At 60.0% G+C, this 21,073-nt stretch overlaps 1 protein-coding gene across 1 annotated transcript; it reads right to left on the minus strand.

Moving 5' to 3' along the window:
• Positions 1-311: 311 nt before the first annotated feature.
• Positions 312-16,337, minus strand: SMARCD2 (SWI/SNF related BAF chromatin remodeling complex subunit D2). The gene is made up of 13 exons (XM_071728780.1): positions 16,062-16,337; positions 8,978-9,162; positions 6,203-6,245; positions 5,562-5,684; positions 5,323-5,442; positions 4,511-4,606; positions 3,495-3,596; positions 2,982-3,143; positions 2,070-2,167; positions 1,701-1,836; positions 1,448-1,570; positions 941-1,042; positions 312-861 (listed from the first exon to the last, which is right to left on the minus strand). Exons 1-13 carry the CDS (start codon positions 16,224-16,226, stop codon positions 808-810), a joined length of 1,509 nt encoding a protein of 502 aa, XP_071584881.1. The 5' UTR covers positions 16,227-16,337; the 3' UTR covers positions 312-807.
• Between the last annotated feature and the right edge of the window lie 4,736 nt (positions 16,338-21,073).

Genomic DNA, 21,073 nt, shown 5'->3' on the forward strand with positions numbered 1-21,073 from the left:
TCCGCCCAGTGCTGGGGTCCCCTCGTTCCCCCCCCTCTGCCTCCCCCCCCCGAGAGCTCGTTAGGAGTTGCTAATTATGCAAAAGAGCAGGGAGGGAGGGGGAGAAAGGAATGATTGTCAAAAACTTAACACTAAAAAACTTGGTTACATATAAAAAACAAGAAAGGTGGGGGCTGAGTCAGCCCCGGGGGGGGCCCCTCCCTCCCCAAAACCACTGCATAGATCGAGGCGCTGAGTGCAGGAACTCAATATATTATTCAACTACAAACCCACTGTACAAAAGGCTTTTTTTCTTTTTTTTTTTATCTTACTTTCTTCTTTTTTTTTTTTTTTTTTTTATAAAAACCTGGTCACAAAAATAGTGCAAAACTTCGGGCACCGGGGAGGGGGGGGCTGGCGTTTGGAATGCCAAAACTTTGGTTGAAGAAGGGGCTCGGGGAGGGCCAAGCATTGGCTCCCACCCCACCCCCTGCTTTATTTTTTTATTTTTCCAGGAGGGTTTTTTGGCCATTGGAGAGGAGCAGGCGGGGGTGGGGCAGTGCTGGAGGTGAAGAGGCAAAAAAGCAAAAAGGGTGGCAGTGGGAATTTGAGGAGAGGGGGGTGGGGGTGGGAGGAAAATCAACAGGGGGGACCCTCCACTGTGCTCTGCCTGGAGCTCCCCCCGGGTAAGGGGAGCACCCAGGGGTGCCAGTGGCTCCCAAATCCCTCCAGGCACGTGGGGTTTGTGCAAGTGCTGTGTTTGATTCCAGTCAGTACCCTCAGCTCGGGCTGCGGGAGGGGCAGCAGCTCCCGAGCCCAACCCCCCCTTTAGGTGAGGCGGATCCCCAGCACTTGTTCCAGTTCCTGCCGACGCTGCTGGACCTGGAGGGGAGGAAAGGGAGGGGTCAGGAGACAGGGACAGGGGCTGCCCCCAGCCTTCCCCCCACCCCCCAGAGCCCACCTTGGCGAAGATGTGTCTGCCCACTGCCTCCTGGGCCCAGGGCTGGTGGTAAAACTCTGCCCGACGCTCCTCCTCGGGGTTCCCAATCACATCTGTGATGATCTGGGGGGTGGGACATGGGGTGAGCAGCAAGGACAGAGCACCCCCTGCCCCCCAGCCCCTGCTCCTCACCCCCATCCATCACCCCCTGCCCCCCAGCCCCTGCCCCTCACCCCCATCCAGCACCCCCTGCCCCTCACCCCCATCCAGCACCCCCTGTCCCCCACCCCCTGCCCCTCACCCCCATCCAGCACCCCCTGTCCCCCACCCCCTGCCCCTCACCCCCATTCAGCACCCCCTGCCCCCCAGCCCCTGCCCCTCACCACCATCCATCACCCCCTGCCCCTCACCCCCTGCCCCTCACCCCCATCCAGCACCCCCTGCCCCCCAGCCCCTGCTCCTCACGCCCTGCTCCTCGCCCCCTGCCCCCCACCCCACACCCAGCCCTCTGGTGGGGGGGTTTCAGACCTTGAGGTCCCTTCTCTGGGATTTGATCCATTCCTGGATGAAATCCTGGGGGTTGTTGCTGAAGCTCAGCATGAAATCCCGTTGTGTTTTCAGCTGGTTGATGGACTCAATGGTCTCGTGGATCTGCAGGGGAGGAGGGAGGGAGGAGGAGCTGCTGTGTCACCCCTCCCCACACAAGGGCAGGACACGGATGCCACCGAGCTGCCCCCAGCCCCTAGGAGTGCCACCCCCCCTCTTCCTGGGGTCCCCAGACCTTGGCATCCAGGGAAGCAATCTCCTGCTGGTTGGTAGTGGAAGCCAGGAAGTTGCTCATCTGAGCTTTCAGGGGATCATCCACCTCCACATCAATGTCATAGCAGGCTGTCTTCTTCTGGTCATTGGGGTCCACGCTGGGAGGAAACGGGGTGTCAGGGGGTGATGTGGGGGTGCACAGACCCCCAGCAGCAACACAACCACCCCACAGACTGCCCCAAGGAACCCCCACGTGGGTTTGCCAGAGCCTTTCCCTCCCAAGGGACTTTGGGCTGGAGATGGCAGAGACCCCACCAGAGATCCCTCCTGTCCCCTGCCGGGGAGGGACCCCCTGTCCCTGGGACACTGCCCACCCCCTGCCCAGCCCTACCTGATGGTGTGGTTGATGATGATGGGGTCTGGGTGCTGCAGCAGCCCTGCCAGCTTCATGGGGATCTCAGAGAACCTCATGCGGACACAGTTGAAGATCTGGAGGGGCAGAGCAGAGCATTGGCTGCCACGGCCCAGGAAAGGGCTGGACTGGCCCAGGGCTGCTTTGTGCCATGGAGCATGGAATCACTGAGGCTGGAAATGACCTCCAAGGTCATCCAGTCCAACCATCAACCCAGCACCACCAGCCAAGTGCCCCATGTCCCTCATCCCCACATCTCCAGGGTCTGAAACCCCTCCAGGGATGATGGGGACTCCAGCCCTGCCCTGGGCAGCCTGGGCCAGGCCCTGACAACCCTTTCCAGGGAGAAATTGTCCCCAAGCTCCAACCTAAACCTCCCCTGGCACAACTGGAGTTGTGCCAAAAGTTCCTCTTGTCCCATCCCTTGTTCCTTGGGAGCAGAGCCCGACCCCCCCTGGCTCCAACCTCCTCTCAGGGGGTTGCAGAGAGCCAGAAGGTCTCCCCTCAGCCTCCTCTGCTCCAGGATCAACACCCCCAGGGCCCTCAGCTGCTCCTGGGCAGACTTCTGCTCCAGACCCTTCCCCACCTCTCTTTCCCTTCTCTGGACACACGCCAGCCCCTCAGTGTCCCTTTTCTGACCCAAAACTGACCCCAGGATTGGAGGTGCAGCCTCAGCAGTGCCCAGCACAGGGGATGATCCCTGCCCTGCTCCTGCTGGCCACACCAGTGCTGACACAGCCAGGATGCTGGTGGCCTTCTTGGCCACCTGGAGACACAGTTGCTGGACACAAGCCTTAGCCTGGGCAGTCAAGAGTGTTTTGAACCAAAACCCAGTTTTTTTTTTCCCTGTCTGTCCCAGCAGCCCCCAGGGAGGGGTGTGGGGGGCCTGACCTGTCGGAAGTAGCGGTTGCAGTTGATGAACTCCTTCTCGTGGCTGTCCTGCAGTTTGTTGTGTTTGATGTAGAGCCAGAGAGCCTGCATGATGCTGGCACGGGTCTGGGTGTGCACCCCCAGCAGGCGAGCCAGCCGAGGGTCCAGTTTGTACTGGGGGGGCTGCAGGGACACGTGAGGATGCAGAGGGAGGGTGTGGGGCTGTGGCACTCAGCAGGACCCTTCCTGCGGGCACACTGCCTCCCACAGCCAACTGGGTCACCAACTGGTGTCACCACAGCCTGTGAGCTCCATGCCTGGAGTTCTCTGTGCACTTTTCCAGCCCCCCCCAGCCCCCAAACACCTCACACAAGACCCTGACCCAGCCCAGGCCCCTCTGTCCCCCCCCCCTCCCCTTCAGGCTGCCCCACACAGAGCTGTGCTGGAAGGGGAGCAGAGGGGGGGGCAGGGCCAGCACCCCCTCAGCCCCAGCACCCCCCCAGCCCCCCCAGCACCCCCCAGCCCCAGCCCTACCTGGTGATCCAGCATGAGCAGCAGGGTGCACTTGACGTTGACATCCCCGGGACGTTTCACTTGGAAGCCGTCGGTCTCCTGGGTCGTGGGCAGTCGGTGCCACTGAGGGGCCAAGGGGACACTGCTCAGCTGCAGGACCACGATGAGCCACCTCCTGAGGGGCTTTTTGGGGTGCAGAGCCAGGGGCAGGCAGCCAGTGGCTGGGTTCTTGTGGAGGGGACAGCCTGGAGCCCCCCAGCTCTGAGTCTGAGTCTGACCCCAGCCCACCCGCTCCCACCTTGTGCCCCAACACAGAGTGGGGAGGGGGGAGTCTGGGTGGGCTGTGGGGGGGGTCACAGATCTGAACAAGCCCTGCCAGGGGCTCAGGCAGCTCCTGGGATCACTCCTGCTTCAGCCAGGGCAGGGGCTGCACATCCAAACTCTCACCAACCTCTCCCTGAGTGCAGGGGACTCACCACCCCCCAGCACAGAAAAGTTTCTCAGGGGGAACGGCGTGAGGTGGGTGCAGGGAGAGCCTGTTCCAGGCAGGAGCACCCCAAAAAAGATCTTACCCTGCTCACAGGTGGTGCTGAAGCTCCCTGAGGACCTTCCAGCCCAGATGGGAGGGGACAGGGCAGTCCCTGCTTCCCACATGGGGCTGGGACATCCCCCTGAGCCATCCTCACCCGTACTGGGCCCCAATTCTGCAAATCAGGGGAACCTGGGGGGCTGCCCAAGCTGCTGCCCCACAGCTCTGCTCTATCTGCTGACTTCAGCCAGGAGAGGGTTCAGAGCAGAGCAGGCAGCAAGCTGCTGCCAGAGCTGTCACAACTTCAGCCCCAGGGAGGAAAAAGGCCCCGAGCCTCAGCCTGGAAAGCTCCAAAGTGGTCGTGAGCCTGGTGCTCCAGGGAGGGCTCAGCACCACCCCCCAGCACCTTGCTCAAGCCCTTCTTGTAGAGGGGCAGGAGCAGCAGGATCACCTCCCCATTCCTCCAGGGATAGGAGCTCTCCCTGGGTTCAGATCCAGCCCCCCTCACCTCCACCAGATGGTTGTCTGGCCCATACAGCTCCTTGTCCAGCTCGATGACCAGGCTCTTGAAAAAGGAGGAGAACTTCCTCTTCTGCTTGCTTGGCTGCAAAACAGGGGGAGAGACTTGGCCTGAGACCTTGGCCAGAGGGGGTCCAACCAACCAGCACCCAGTGAACCCAGGGCTGGATCCAGCACAGCCCCAGGACACCAGCACAGCCTTCCTGCCACCAGCTGCTCACTGGGGCTTTGGAGGGACTGGAGGGATGGGATGAGGGGAAACAGGTTCAAGCTGCAACAGGAGAGATGGAGAGGAGATGGGAGGGGGAAATTCTTTGGGGTGAGGGTGCTGAGCCCCTGGGTCAGGTTGCTTGGAGAAGCTGTGGCTGGGGTCCCCAGGCATCAAATGCTGCTGCCAGCTTGGGGCATGCCCCTTCCTTATTTATTTTTGGGTGCCTAAATATCAGAGAGCCTAAATATCAGAAAGCTGGAGAGGGACTTGGGACAAGGGCCTGGAAGGATGGGATGAGGGGGAAGGGTTTGCAGCTGGGAGAGGGGAGATGGAGAGGAGATCTTGGGCAGGGAGGGAGGGAAGGAGGGAGAAATTGTTTGGGGTGAGGGTGCTGAGCCCCTGGGTGCCCAGGTTGCCCCCAGAAGCTGTGGCTGCCCCATCCCTGGCAGTGTTGAAGGTTGGATGGGGCTTGGAGCCCCCTGGGCTGGTGGGAGGTGTCCCTGCCCATGGCAGGGGGGGCACTGGGGGGCTTTGAGGTCCCTTCCAACCCAACTCATTCCATGACTCTGTAACCCCTGCCAAGCTCTTACATCCTCCAGCAGTTTCCCCTCCACACGTAGCTCCCAGGAGGCCACACGCTCACCACCCTCCCCCTCTTCTTTGGCTGGGGTGAAGGTGTTGGAGATGTAAATCCTCAGCTTCCGCTTTTGCTGTGGAACAGAACAGAGAAGGATGATGCTTGGAGGGAGATGGTTGGATGGCTGGAGATGGCAGCACCCATGGGAGCACCCTCCCAGCTCCCCCCCCACCTTCCCAGCCCCCCACCCACCGTCAGGGGTTTCTTTATGGCCTCCTGAATCTCCATCCTCTTCCGAGCGATGGTTTGGTCCAGTTTGCGCTCAAAGGCCAGGAGGTCCATGTAGGCCTGGGATTCTGGGACCAGCTCCCGGATCTGTCCAATGGAAATGATCAGTCCCTCCTGTGCTGGGATGTGGCTGCTCCTCCCTGCCAGCCCCAGTGACACAACTGGGAGTGCTGGGACAACACCCCAAGCAGTCACCGAGTGACCAGGGCAGCGTCGCAGCATCCACGGCTCCTTTCACACACAGACCCCAGCTCTGCCAAGCTCCCCCAGAGCAGGGAGCTCCCTCTGAGCCTGGCACTGCTCCTGTCACAGGCAGGTGCTGTCACATCAGATTGTCACCACAGACCCCCAGGAGAGGCTTAGGGTTCTTCAGCCCACACCACCTCTTGCTCGAAGTCCTGCTTGTCCAATTCCTGCCCACCCCAAATCTCTCCTCCCACCCCAGAGATGAGACAGAAACCTCCCAGGTTGGTTTAGGACTGAGCAGAGGTGCCCAGCAGGCAGAATGTGGCCCCCCGAGATTCTCCTCCCAGCAGGAACCTCATCACCCCAACTGCCCTGGGGAGGCAGCAGAGCTGAACCACCTCCCTCAGCTCCTCACTCACCCTCTGTGGCAGGACCTTGTCAGCCATCTTCCTCCTTTTCACCCTGTAAAAAGCACAGAGAAGAGCAAAAAAACTTCAACAAATTCCATGGGACCCTGCAGGACACCTGGTTGAGGAGCTGCTGCCTGTCCCATGCTGGGGCAGCACGTGGGGACAACACAGAGCTCTGGTGGGATGCCAGGAGCCCATCCAGACCAGGAACAGGACCAGGATCTGAGGAGGGGAGCAGCAGTGCCAGCTCTGTGCCACCAGGATGGCTCAGCCACAGACAGGTCTGGGGGAGAAGGTCCCAAGGTCCCCTCTCTGTGACTTTGGCCTTGCAAGGAGGAGCAAAGGCTGTGAGAGCAGCAGCTCCTGGGTTAGTAATGGGAAGAAAATGAGTATGGGATTAAATCCCTGTGGGCCAAGATGTCTCCAAGGGGAGGGTGTTGGATGTTTCGAGCTTGTCACCAGGGAAGGAAATCCAGTCCCTGGGTTGGGTTTGCTTCACTGCTTCCCTTGCTTGAGGGTGATGCAGGGCAGGAGCCAGGAGGAGGTGGGACAAGGCAAAGCTGTGGCTGCAGGCATGAACTGGTGTGCAGGATGGTGCTGAGTTTTTGGGAACGTGTTTCAGCTCTGGAAGCAGCCACCACACTCTGCCTGTGCTACAAAGCAAAGCCCACTCCTGAAAGCTCACTTAAAACCAGATTACAGCAGCCCAGCCTTGCTCCTGTGAAACTGTTCAGCTTGGAAAGGACCACAGGAAGTGAGGAGTTGGAAGGGACCTCAAAAGCCCCTCCAATTGCACTCCAGCAATCCCCTGCCAGAGCAGGGTCACCTCCAGCAGGGCACACAGGGAGGTGTCCAGCAGGGGTTTGAATGTCTGCAGAGAAGGAGACTCCACACCCCCCTGGGCAGCCTGGGCCAGGGCTCCCTCACCCTCACCCTGAAAAAGTTTTTCCTGATGTTTCTGTGGAACCTCCTCTGCTCCAGCTTGCACCCCTTGTCCTCTGGGCTCATCCATCCCAACCCTGACCCCAACTCTGCCAGCCCAGCTCTGCCAGCTCACTGCCAGCCCCTGCCCTCAGCACCACAGCTGGAGGAATTTTAAACACAACCAGGGATGGTGATTCCAGCCCTGCCCTGGGCAGCCCCTTCCAGTGTTTGATAACCCCCTGTGGGCAGAGGCAGCAGTGTGGCCTCTGGAGCCCCAGCTCAGGTGCAGCTCTGCCCGTTCCATTTCAGCCCTGAGCCTCTGACACCCCCTGAGACCACAGGCCCTGGGTCTCCTCCCCTCCCACCTGCTCCTGGCCCCCTCAGCCTCTGCCCACCCTGACTCCCTCTTTAATTCACACTCAGCCCTGGGAAACACTCTCCTCCCACCCTGTGGACATGGGGGTGAAGAGGGCAGAGTCCAGGGGGCAGAGGGAAGCCTCTTTCCCCTGGCACCAAACCTGGGTGCTCGTGCTGCCATCACGAGGTGTCCAAGGTCCAGCTTGGTGCAGGAGGATGTGTGAGGCCTGGCTGAGGGGCTCAGAGCACTCCTGTCAGCTCTTACTGTCCCATTAATTTCTCCCTGCCCTGCAGGGCCTGCAGCTGGCAGGTTCTGATCCCCTGATCCGGGATGAGGATCAGGGCTGGGAGTGAGGATGCTCCCCCAGCTGAGCCAGCAGTGGCTCCTCTGGCTCCTCCTGTCCTTGCTGGGTGAGGAGCTGCCCCTGTCCTTAATCCCCAGCTGGCTCTGAGGCACCCGAGGGATCTGCAGCTGTGGAGGGAATTACGGAGCCAACCAAGCCCTGCAGCACAGCCAGGGAACACCAGGATCCATCAGGGACCCTGCCCACAGAAGCAGAATGGTTTCCAGTCATTGAGAAACCCTTGTGAAAAATGAGACAGGGAGCAAAGGGCTGAGCAGTGCTGGAAATGAGCGAGGAGCTGCTGGCAGAATCCTGCCTGCAGGGTGCTGAGACCAAGCCCAACAAACCATCCTACAAGGAGGGCAGCTCCAGGAGAGCCTCTGGAACCTGCCAGCCCTGTCCCACCCCTGTCTGTGCCTGTCAGAGCCAGCCCCAGCCCCAGCAGAAGGGGACAGACTCCAAGGTGCCAGTGCTGGGGCCTCTGGCAGGCACAGACACACACTCAGGCTCTCTGGTTATTGGTGCAGAGACTCGGAGCTGCAAGCAGAGTGATCTCTGCCCCCATCCCCAGGGAACAGCCCTCAGCACTGGCACCTTTCCCACTGCCTGCTCTGCCAGCTGGGGGGGTCTGCAGGCAAAGCCAGGAGTGTTCCCACCCTGCACAGGGCTGGGAGCTGCAGCCAAGAGCCACTGGGGGAAGGGTTTGCAGCTGCAGGAGGGGAGATGGAGAGGAGATCTTGGGCAGGGAGGGAGGGAGGGAGAAATCGTTTGGGGTGAGGGTGCTGAGCCCCTGGGTGCCCAGGTTGCCCCCAGAAGCTGTGGCTGCCCCATCCCTGGCAGTGTTGAAGGTTGGATGGGGCTTGGAGCCCCCTGGGCTGGTGGGAGGTGTCCCTGCCCATGGCAGGGGTGGCACTGGGGGGGCTTTGAGGTCCTTTCCAACCCAAACCAGTCTGGGATTCAATGATATCAACATATGGATGTGCTGCCAAGGGAAGCATCATCACACTGCAGCCACTTTGCTGTTCTGTGGATGGCCTCAGACAGTAGCAAAGAATAAATCCAAATTATTAAACCCCTTTATCACTTCTTGTCACCGGGCAGTCAGAGACGTGATGACCCAGGGGGTGAAGGAGCCCCCTCCACCCTGCCCAGCCCTTACCCTCTCCGTGGGGTGGCCATTGGTGGCTGTGCCTGGGGGGTCAGCAGACGTTTCCTGAAGGGATCCATCATGGCCTGGGGCAGCCCTGGCCTCAGGGGGGAGGCTGCTCCGTAGGGGGGGGCTCCGGGGGGTCCCACCTGCAGCCCTGCCATGGGCATGCGGCTGCCGGGCGGCATTCCTGGGCGCTGGCAGGGAGAGAAGAGAGGAGAGAAGAGGAGGAGGGGGTCAGACACTGCCTGGGGGGACCAGCAGACACCACCCACCCCCTCCCTGCTTCCTCGGGTGAGATTTCCGAGCCCCGTGCCCTCCTCTGGGTGAGGGGCAGGGAGAAGGGAAGGATTTTGGGAGCTGCAGCGTTCCTCACTGCAGGAAGAGTGCTGGGAAAGGAGGGGGGGGACAGGCAGAAGCCCCCCCACCAACAGGCACCCAGCCAAAGCCATCAGTGGCCCCAAACCATCAGCACACCAGAGGGGACACAGGAGCTGGAGCTGTGAGGAGGGTCAGGGGCTGCAGAGCCCATAGCCAGGGACATCAGGGCTGGCAGATGGGATGCACAGGAGGGGAGCAGGCAGGCAGGAAACTCAGCTCCTGGGCACAGAGGCAAAAGCTCACCCTGCCAGCACACCCCCTGCCTCACCCTCCCTCCCCCTCCAGGGACCCAGGAAGGGATTTTATGAGCCAGAACCTCATACCCAACCCCCCAGGCACTTGGTCCTGACCCAGACAGCACCTGCAGCCCCTCGGATCTCCCGGGGCAGAGCAGCTTGGCAACCCAGCACCCACATCCCCAGCTCTACACCTCACGCAGCCCCCAGCAACAGGGTCACAGCACCCCATGACCCTCCAGCAGCTCCAGCCTGGAGCCAACAGCCTCCCAGGATCCTTTGATCCTCCTCAAGCTGGGAGAGCCACGGAGCCAGCAGAGCAGCATTTCTGCCCTGCCGCAGGCTCCTGACGTGCCAGGACATCCCCCACAGCTCCTCTCCTGATACCCTGAGAAGGGAGCCCAGCACAGGCTGATGAGCTTGGCTGCATCTATGTATTAATTAGGACGCAGCCCCTGGTCACAGAAGAGGGCTCATCCTCAGCCCCCCCAGGCAGGCTCAGCAGGAGCCACAACACTCTCACCCCCTCCGTGAAAAGCTGGGAGACACAAAACCAAGAGCTTCTTGAGTTGCTCCTGCTCTGCAGCCTGAGGCCACGGGTGTTTCTGTGAGTGGGGTAACCAAAAGCACACCACAGGAAGCATCTTGCAGGTGAGTGGCAGGAGGTGACAGGGTTGGTGCCACACGTGGGGTCTCAGCCACACAGAGAAGGTCCGGGCAGAGCCCCTCACACACCCAGATGCCATCTCCCACCTTTGCTCAGCTTTCCTTCGAAGCTGCACATCCAGAGCCCAGGCTCACAAACCTGCTGCAAGGCAGAGCCTGTTCCTGCCTCCTAACAGCCCCCAGATGTTCCTCTCCTTTTGATCAGCCACGTTTGCACAACTCCTCGTGACACGCGGGGCTGCGCCAGCATCGCCAAGAGCTGACCAGGGCCAGCAGCAACTCCTCTGCTGCCAAAAAAATCACAAGGCAACAACCCAATCTATCTGGATTTCTCAAGAAAAACCCCAAGGCAGGGCCGGAAGGAGAGGCAGCACCCAGATCCACACCCCTCTGCAAAATGAAAATCCACAGGTACTACACCAACAGTATGGGAAGACACTGCTGGAGGCTCCAAGAACTCTGCTGACTCAGTCTGAGAGCTTTGGGAGAAAAGAATCCTGAAAATTTCCACTTTGGGAGCCCCAAGAAAAGCTGCCTGGTACCAAGGCTGCAGAGCTCCTGGGAGCATGGAGAAGAGGGAGGGATGGGGCTTTTGAGGAAACCCCTGCCCCTGAGTGTTTCTGAGCCCCACATGGCAGTGATCAGAGCCATGGGGAGAGCAGTCTGAGGGCAGGGAAGTTCCCTGTGTGACAACACCACAGCCCCTTCCCCACACAGAGAGTCCCTGTCAACAACTTGCTCAGCCCGAGGTGACATGGCCATACTGGTTCCCATCCTTCACCCAGGGATTCTGGCAACACCTCCATGCCCAGAGGACTCTCCTGCTTCCCTCTGCCACTCCTCGGGTCACGTTTCTGTTCTATCCCTGAAATAAGAAGATTTGGAGTCTGGCTGAGTCCTCTGGGAGGGCCTTTGGCAGCTCCAGGTGAGCAATACCTTCTCGTGCAGGGTCTCCCACACATCCATCTGCTCTTCAGAGGGCCAGAGACTGCTTGGTTACAAGTAGAGGAGAAACCTCTGTCAGGGAGAGACTCAGCACCAGGGTGAAAGGATCTGTCAGAACTTAAGACTCTAATGTCACCTCCACAAACATCTGAGAACAATCAGCCACAGTCAAGCTGCAGGGGAGCGAGCTCCTGCCCACCAGGGACCCACATTTCATCACTTGGATGAGCTAAATAAATAAAAAATAAGGCAAGAATCCTCCGGGTGGATGGTTTGTTCCCCTCAGTTTCCCCTCAAGACTTGTAAACTGAGAAGGGAGAAACCTCTTGGCAAAACCTCTCTCTGCCTCGTGTCCAGCCCCTCAGAAGCTGCAGCTCCCCAGACTCAGCTCACACAAACACAGCCTTAATTTTCCAGGAAGCCCTGGTGGGATGCAGCCTGCTTCCAGCCCCTTTAGAAGCCCTGGAAAACAGCAGGATGCAAGGGGACTTAAACTCAGGAAATTTTACTAGAGCTGCTCCAACTGAGGAGACCTTTCCTCAGCCCCTCCATCCACCTCCTTCACCCTCTGGGCGCTGCCTGCTCCTCCCCCCCCGTGTCCGTGGGGGTGGGCAAAGGGGGCAAACCTCCCATGTTCAGCTCTGAGGAACAAGCTGGACCTTGTCCAGCCCTCCCAGCAGGGAATGAGCAGAGTCGTGTGGAAAGGGGACAGAAAGCAGCTTGTTTGTGTTCCTGCCAAAGGCGAAGGAAGGGCCGGGCTGGCTGGGGCCGGGCTGGTTCATCCCAGGTCAAGGCACAGACCCCTGGTGTTTGGGGAGCTCCAGCTGGATCCACTGGGAGGCTGGAAGGTTTCCTGATGGACCTTCCCTGCCATGCCAGGAGCCTCCCACCCAGCCAAAGGCCCCTTCTTGAGGAAGGGCAGGCCAGGAACCAAGAGGCTGGCAGCAGAAAGGGCAGACAAGGGGAGCAGGAAGCTGCAGGATGCATCTTCAACAGCTCAGGCTGGAGAAAAGCAGGGTTTTAAAAAACAGCTCCAGAGCCTCTTTATCTTCCTTCCCTGCCCACAGCTCTTCCCAACACACATTCCCCCCGAGGGGGAAAGGCTCTTCCCAACACACATCCCATTTTGCTCTGTCCAGAAAGCCACGATCCAACTCTGCACACCCCATCAGGCAGGGAGCAAGAGCTCACATGCATCCTGGCCCGGGGCTTTGGGAGCAGAGCCCTGGACTGGTGCCAGGCAGCCACAGCTCCTCCTGCAAGTTCCTTCCATGCCTGCTTGGGCTGCCGAGCTTCCCAGCAGCACAGATGCAAAAGCAAACCCTGTCCAAAGGGGATCTGAGCTCCAGGCCAGGCTGGTCTCAAGGAGAGCTCAGCTGCCTGAAGCCACCACTCAAGCCAGGGCTTCAGAACTGAGCAGACACCCCCCCAACACCCCAAAAAGGGTGCTGCCTCACTCCTCTCTGCTCCTCAGAAGGGTGCTGCCTTACCCCTCTTTGTTCCTTCTTATCTGTCAGCAAACTCATCCTGGGAGGGTGCCAGGAGGAGCCTGGCTCTGGGTTGGCAGAGGTCCTCAGCTGGGAGGTGAAGGTGTTATCCAGATGGCTCCAAGTTCTCCAGAAGCACTTACCCCCTGGCAAGCCCCTCAACTACCCCAAAACAGCTCCTGGGGGCTGGAAGAGCTGCTGAATTTTGATCCATGAGAAGCTGCAGGAGTCAGACTGCTCCTCAGCTAAAAACCAGAGTTGAAGAAATAGCAAATGAAAGGGAAAAGGGCAAAGACACTGAGCAGATCCAGGGCATGTGCTGGCAACATCCCAAGCACCAGTGGAGATGTTTGGCTCCAGAGAACCTTTCTGCCCACCTGCAGATGTTACAGGGCAGAGAAAGGAGAAGTCACGGGGATTCAAATCACAACAAAGGTGTTACCACAAGCAGGAACAAGGAACAAAGGTGTTGAGTTCCTCCTTGGAAGAGAAACTCTGGCAGCCTCTAATGCAGGAAGGAGCAGACAAGGCAAGAGCAGAGTGGTGCCTGGTGCTGAGCTCTGGTGCTGCTGCAGTGCTGAGTGCCCAGGGATCTGCTCTGAGAAAGCCCCTGGGAGGCAGAGGGAGAGAGGGAGACAGCAAGTTCTGGAGATGTCCACCCCACTGGAACATTTCCCCAGGAGAAACAAAGGGTGCTGTGGTCTCTGTTGTTGCCTTCCTCCCTCTTTCTCCAAGAGAACAGCATTCATCTGCTTTCTATCATCACTTAAATTAACTCAAGGCTCAGCCTGTGATGAAACCTGCCTTGGAAACCATCTCCCTTGGGAAGGGTGGGGTCACCCACCCCGAGCAGCATCACAGCTCTGTGCAGCTTTCTGGTGCAGCTCCAGCCCTGGCTGGGCTCCCCAGACCCTCTGTGAGCCAACCCCCACCACTGGATCAGCAGGAACCCTGTTCTGCTCCCAAGAAGATGGGGTTGATCTCTTCCTGTGCTGCACCACACCCTCTCCAACGTGTCCAGGCCACTCCATCTTTCACCTGGCTCCATCCCAGCCACCTGCATTTCTCCAGCTCCCCCATCCCAGTCCCTCCATCCCAGTCCCTCCATCCCAGCTCCTCCATCCCAGCTCCTCCATCCCAGTCCCTCCATCCCAGTCCCTCCATCCCAGCCCCCTCCACAGGTTTCTCCACAAAGCACAACTCCATTTTCCCTTGTGCTGTTGCCTGTCCAGGGATGGGGTCCTGGAGCTGCAGCTGCTCTCAGGGTTTGGAGCTGCCCAGACTGCAGCAGCCCACAGGACCCGGGCTCCTTTTCACCACCAAGTGCCAGCAAAACCCTTTTAAGGAGCCACCTCACCAATGTCCCCCCTCTGCACCAGCAAAGCAGGGCACAGGGGAAGCTTGAGGCCAGAGCACTGCTTTGCACAGTCCAATCTCTACTCCACAGAGCAGAATCCACTCCCTGCCACAGCACTCATCTGGTAACTCAACAACAACCTCTCCTCAGCCCCAAACGTGCACCTGGATAAAGAGAAGGCAGGCTCCTTGCTGGCTCAGTTGACACCAGGTGGCACAACCTCAGCAGCCACTGCCACCAGTGCTGGGACAAGGACCAGGAGGGGACTCTGCTTGCAGACCTCCTGCCCAGCAACCTGATGGAGCTGGGTTCATCCTCCTCCTCGTGGAAAAAAACCTTCTCCTTCCCACTCCAGGCACAGCCCCAGAGCCTGCCTGCTCTGGGAACACCAGTTCCCCAAAGGGTTCCCAATTGATTCCAAAAAGAGTTCCCCAAGGGAGTCATCCTCTTGAATTCCCTGCTTGTAAACAACCAGCAGGCATGCAAGGATGTCAAAAGGATGAGCATATGTTTAATAATCCAGTGATTAGAGAGCCCCTAAGCACTCAGTGCCACGGGTGGGGGCTGCTGCCTCTCCGAGTGCCCCAATAATGAAGTTCCTCATTAACCCAGGGAGTAATGAAGCAGAGAAGTCCCCTGGGTATGGCCAGAGGAGGGGAGGGGCTGTTTCCCCCAGCCTGGGAGCTGCAAAACAAAGGGCAGACCCTGGGGATCCTCCCCACACCCCAAGCTGCCAGGCAGCTGCAGCTCCTGGCCAGACATGAGATGGCCACCAGCCCTGGGGCTCGAGCAGCCAGACACAGCAGTGACATCCACGGGGCACCTGCTGCCACCCCCAGGGCAGGGGGACAGCAGGCATCTGCCACCTTGTTTACCCACAGCATTCCCTGCTGGATTTTGCAACCTGCCCCACACAGGAGGTCAGGGCAAAGGATTCAGCATCTGCCCAGCCCCAAACACTCACCTCCAGCTACCAGCTCAGTTCTCAGCCCCGGGATTTTCTGGCATTTTTAAGGGCTACAGAGAGAGGTTTTTTTTTTTTCCCCATCCTTGGTTGTTGTTAAAGGAGTTTCCAAGCTGGAAATTCCTTCAGCTTGCTTTATCCCTCAAGTTTTAATTCATGCAAATGAGGCAGCAGCTCAGGAGGAGCCGATCAGGGGATGAGAAGGTGTTGCACAACCAGACTCCTCCATTTCCAGCTGGCCTGGAAGATCCCTGCTTTCCACCAGAAAAACCAGAATAATCCCCCAGCTCCTGCCCAGGAGCAAACCCACGAGCTGGGGGTGCAAGGGGGAGATGGGAACTTGAGCGTAGGTCAGGACAGGAGGTGCTCAGGGGGGAAAATGGGTGATTTCCCCCGGTTTTGGAGGGCAGGAGGACTTTTCCCCAAACATTACCAAGCCCCTGTTCCCCTCTCCCACCTCTGGACCATCTCCCCAGCTCCTTCCCGAGGATCTCAGCCTGCAAAGCCCCCTGCTTGGTGTCCTCCCCTCCTCCCGGGCCCATCGGAACCTTTCGGGGCAGCTTCGTGCAGGGGAACGGAGTCAGAACCAGGCCCGGGCCCACCGGAGCTGCCGGGCCCGCTGGGGTCCCCCCGGTACCGGGTTCCAGCGCTGGGTCCTGCCCGGTGCTCAGCGGGTGCCCTGGCGGAGGGGAAGCGCTCGGCGACGCCGTCGTCCCCTTTACCGATTTTTTAGGGTTTTTTTGGGGGGGAAAGGGAGGAAAGTGAGAGCACGGGGAAGGGGGAGGGGAGGGGGCACGGAGCGCGTGGAGGGACCCGAACTAAAACCGGCAGGAAACCGGCAGGAGCCGGGGCTGGAGCCGCGGGTGCCGGTGCAGGCCCAGCCCCAGGTGAGGGACCCCCGGGGTGTCCCCCGGAGCCGGCGGAGGCCCCAGGGCCGCGGGCCCAACGGCGCAGGGAAGGCCCCAACGCCCGGCCCAGAGCCCTCCCCCCCCTGCCCCAGGCCTGAGGGGACCTCAGCGCCCCCCGCTCCCCTCACACCGCCCCCCCCCCCCCCCCTCACCTGGTACTGCGCGGCGGCCGGGCCCATGGGCCGGTAACCCGGGGCGGCGGCGGCGGCGGAGGGAGCGGGGCTGGGGCCGCGGAGGATGGCGGCTCCTGGCCCCGGGGGCGGCGGGGCGGCTGCGGGGGGCAGGGGGCTGAGCGGGAAGGCTCCGCGGGCGGACATGGCGGGGGAGGGGACCGGGGACCGGGGACCCCCCCGCCCGCGCTGTTTACTCGGAAGCGGCGGCGGCGGAGACGGCGGCAGCGCGCGGCACCCGCTGGCCCCGCCCCCTCTGCGGGGTCACTCCCCCCGCACCCAGACCACGCCCCCGAGCCCTGGCCACGCCCCCACCCTGCGCTGAGGCTCCGCCCCCCCACCCGGCCTGGGGCCGCCTCCGCGCGCGTGCGCAGACGCGTGTGCAAGGGCGCGTGCGAGGGAGGCTCGTGCAAGCTGGGGGCGCGCGCGTGCGTGTGCACGAGTGTGTACGTGTGCGTGCACGAGTGTGTCTGCACGTGGGTGTGAGAGTGTGCACGGGTGTGTGCACGAGTGTGTGTGTATGCGCGGGTGTGTGTGTGCGTGTGTGCACGAGTGTGTCTGCGCTTGCGTGTGCGCGTGTGTGTACGGATGTGTGTGTGAGTGCGTGCGTGGGTGCGCACGGGTGTGTGCACGGGTGTGTGCATGTGTGTGTGAGCGCACGAGTGTGTGTCTGTGTGCGCTTGTGGGTGTGTCCGTGTGTGCACGTGTGTGTGCGCACACGAGTGTGTATGTGTGCATGCACGAGAGTGTGTCTGTGCATGCGTGTCTGTGCAGGGCTGTGTATGTGTGCGCACGGGTGTGTGTGTGCACGGGTGTGAGCAAGCCGCGTGCCAGGGTGTGGGGAGCCGCTGCGGGGAGGTGCGGGGCAGCGATGCGGGGGGGGGGGAGGTTCCGCCTGGAGCCTCCTGCAGAGCTGCTGTCACCTCCTGTGCTGTCACCTCCTGTGCTGTCACCTCCCTGTGCTGTCACCTCCTGTGCTGTCACCTCCTGTGCTGTCACCTCCTGTGCCGGGAGGGGCGAGAGGGAAGGGGGGGACACACGGGGGTGGGGGGGAGAGGACAAGGGGTTAAAACTTGGAGAGAGGAGATTGAGGTTGGGAATTCGGAAGAATTCTTTGGGGTGAGGGTGCTGAGCCCCTGGATCGGGTTGTCCAGGGAAGTTGTGGAAGGTCCATCCCTGGGAGCCCCCAGAGCCGCGCTGGATGGGACTTGGAGCAACCGGATGTCGTGTGGGGGGTCTCTGGCCCCAGGGTCCTTCCCAATCCACCCCTTCTGTGGTTCCGGGATTCTTTCCCCTTCTCCCCACTTCCCCCCCGTGTTCCAGAGCTCACTCCCCCATCCCAACGTCCCCGCTCCCGCTTGGCTCCCGGGAGAGCTCCCTGCACGGGCCGGAGGTTCCCGATGGATCCCAGCACCGGGAAGCAGAGCGGGGCTGCCGGGAGCATCTCCCGGGGGGTCGGGTTTGGGGGTTTCATCTTCCAATTGTTCCGCTGCCGCGGAGCTCTGGCAGCTCTCACACCGCCTCTGGTTCAGTCCCTCCCCAGGGATCAGAAGATCCTGGGGCAAATCCCGCTATTCCCTGAGCACAGCCTGGAGCTCCAGGGCACCGTGCAAGGTGCTGGGTTTAAGCTCCTTTTGGGACATTTTCAGAGCTGTGGAGACCCCAACGATGACTTTGCTGGAGTTCCTCTGAAAATTCTGAACTTTTCCAGCGTGCTCCCCGCTGCCCAGGGGATGCTGACCGAGGGACCTTCTCCTCATCACCTCGGAATAAATGGGATTCCTCTGGCTGCTCCTTGTCTGAGGCTCAGGCTGAGGCTTCCTTAGCCAGCCCTGGTGATCAGTGAGGGGGAGGTGTGGTGCCTCTGCTGGCTGCACAGACCTGGGGGGTGAAAAACCACCCGGGGGAAAAATCAGAAGCATCCAAGCATGTTTTTCAACTGGGCTTCCCTCTCTGGGGGTCAGCACAGCCTCCGGTGCAGGAGGCTCACACACAGGTGGAGAGCCGTGCTGCTGGCCTGATCCTGCTTTGGGGATGGAAAGGAGGTTTTAGGTTGTCACAGCAGCACTCCTGGGAGGTGGAAACATCTCCCAGCTGGACAGACGCAGGAGGAGGAGGAAGGCAGCAGGGACCAACACTGATGAGCAGCTCTGACCGTGTCAAGGAAAGGCACCAAGCTCCCGGGCCAGGGTGGCTGCAGAGATCTCCCCCAAAAATCTCTGCTCCCAGGGAAGGACCAAGGGAAACCACGAGGGAAGCACCAAGCAAAATCTGGATTTTGCAGGTTCCACCACAAGGTTTTATTTCTTGAAGTAGTTGGTCTGGTGGAAGATGTGGTTGTGCTTTCCATGGGTTCAACTCCTTCCCAGGCCCCAGCAGCTTCCAGGAGAGCATTAAAGCCAGAAGTTTTTGGGGACAGTGGGATGGAGAAGGCTTTGGTTCCCAAGTGATGCAGACGCCTGGGTGGCAGGGACAAGTTCCCTGTAGAGATCTCAACATCTCAAGCCCTCTCCCTCTTAGAGAGGGACCACAGCACCACCAGATGTGACCCCCCCAGCATTTCACACCAGCACCTTCTGCCCCTGTCCACGTTGTGTCCTGAAGATCTCTTGGAGGTGAACCCACTCCTCCACCCGAGCATCCATCCCCCTGTTTCTCCCAGGTCTGCAGTGGTGACCTCAGCCCATGAATCCATCCTTATCCCCCGGGTTTCCCTGCCTGACAGGGACATCCCCAGGGATGATTTCCCCTCCCAGCTTCAGGCCCTCTGGCTCTGTGGTGCCCCTCAGCATCTCAGGGCTTCACATCTTGAGCCAGTTGCTGGTGGGAAGGTCCCAGCAGTGTCCCTGAGGACACCTCTCCCTTCACCTGAGCAGGTGGGGTTCTCATTTTGGAGGTTCAGTCCCTGCTTTTGGTGTCACCCTCAGGCTGGCGGCTGCAACAGCCTCATAGAATCATAGAATCCTAGAATGGGCTGGGTTGGAAGGGACCTCAGAGCTCATCAAGTCCAACCCTTGCTCCACTCCCCCCGTGGTTCCCAGCCCATGGCACTGAGTGCCACATCCAGGCTCTTTTGAAATATCTCCAGGGATGGAGAATCCACCCCTTCCCTGGGCAGCCCATTCCAATGCCTGATCACCCTCTCCAGAAAGAAATTCTTTCTAATGTCCAACCTAAACCTCCCCTGGCACAACTTGAGACCTCTTGTGCCCTCTTGTCTTGCTGAGAGTTGCCTGGGAAAAGAGCCCAACCCCCCCTGGCTCCAACCTCCTTTCAGGGAGTTGTAGAGAGTGATGAGGTCTCCCCTGAGCCTCCTCTTCTCCAGCCTCAACACCCCCAGCTCCCTCAGCCTCTCCTCAGAGGATCTGTGCTCCAGTCCCTTCCCCAGCCCAGTTGCCAAGAGCCTTTCAAGCCCACACCAACCCCAGCTCCATCTGGGTCCAACCCCTGACCCAACTCTGCCTGACACCTCATGTCAGGCATGCAGTGAGGTTCCCAGCCAGGTAACTCAGGTGTTAAATTGTTAATAACCTGTAAAAAGGTTTCCCTGCAGTGAGGGGAAGGTGTCTCCTGGTTTATCCTGCTCTGAGCTGCAATGGGGCTGAGTTGGTCACCTCAGTCACCCCTCAGTGGGTGCTGGGTTTCTCTGGAGCCTCCTCTCAGAGGTTGGGTGATGGGCTGGGGATGGGTTGTGTTGCCTGTAGTGTGGGGACAACCCCTGCGGGTCACCTTAATCTGTGTGGGTTGAGTGACAGGCTGGGCTCAGAGGGCAGAGAGGCACAGAATCACAGAGTGGTTTGGGTTGGAAGGGACCTTAAAGATCATTGAGATCCCAGCATGGGCAGGGACCCCTCCCACCAGCCCAGGGCTTCGTCCAGCACCTCCGGGCATGGGGCAGCAACAACCTCCTGGGCACCCTGTGCCCCTCATGTGGCACTTGGTGTGGTGGGACAGAGCTGAGACAAATCCCATGTTGCCCAGCTCAGCCCAGATGCTCTGATGGGGAAGGGAGCAGCAGAACATTCACCTTAAGACCGTCTGTTCGTGCCAGGAATCCCAGACACACCACGCCAGGCAGCTCAGCCGGGCTCCCCAGCACATCCCTGGCATCGTTTCCAGCCCCATCCTTCCCTCTGGCAGCGATGCCAGCCCTGCCCTGCCACCTCCACAGGGGTGTCCCAGGTCCCCTCTGCCTCCCTGGCTATGGGCAATTTCCCTCCTGATCCAAAAACCTCGTAAAAAGCGTTTAACAGCGTGAAGCTGAACTTTTCCTGCTTGTCTCTCCTCAGGGGTTTGAGGCGTTCGGTCAGGATGGTGCCAGAGGGATCAATCCCGGCGGAAAAACTTCAGCGCTCTTCCCCGAACCATCCGGGAGACCTTCCCGGCACCTCCAGCCCTTCCAGAAACCCTCACAAGAGGGCACTGAAACACCGTCCTGATGGGACTCGGCGGGGACTCCATGAAGTCCCCTTGGACCTTCCCCTCGGGTCTCTCGTGGAGGCACCAGCGGACACGTCTCAGGGATGCTCCTGCCCCACACCGTGGTGTCCGTGTCCCTCGTGTCCCCTTCCCAGGGAATTACATCGCCTTAAACGGGGGGATTGGGAGCCGAGTGGTGTCTGCACCTCCTCCTCTTGCTGCTTCTGGCGTTGGGACCAGCAAAAGCAACCAAACCCCTTAAGGTTTGTGTTTGTTGGGGGTCAACCCCCCCCTCTCTGCCAGCAAAAAAAAAAACCCCGAAAAACAAAAAACCCACCCTGGGTGGAGCTGAGTCGCCGGCTGTGCTCTGCAAACCTGGGAGTGTTTAATTGCTCTTAATCTAATCAATGCAAAGCACATTAATTCTCCTGGAAACACTGGGTCTTTACCAATAGCAACACCAATGATTCCATATAAATCAAATTTACCAGCCCATAAACGTTACTGCATCCCACGGACATATTCACCCTCATCAAAAAACCCATCAATTGCTGCCTGACTGGATTAGAGGAAAT

The sequence above is a fragment of the Heliangelus exortis genome, chromosome 29, assembly GCF_036169615.1.
Source record: "Heliangelus exortis chromosome 29, bHelExo1.hap1, whole genome shotgun sequence".
NCBI classification, from domain to species: domain Eukaryota; kingdom Metazoa; phylum Chordata; class Aves; order Apodiformes; family Trochilidae; genus Heliangelus; species Heliangelus exortis.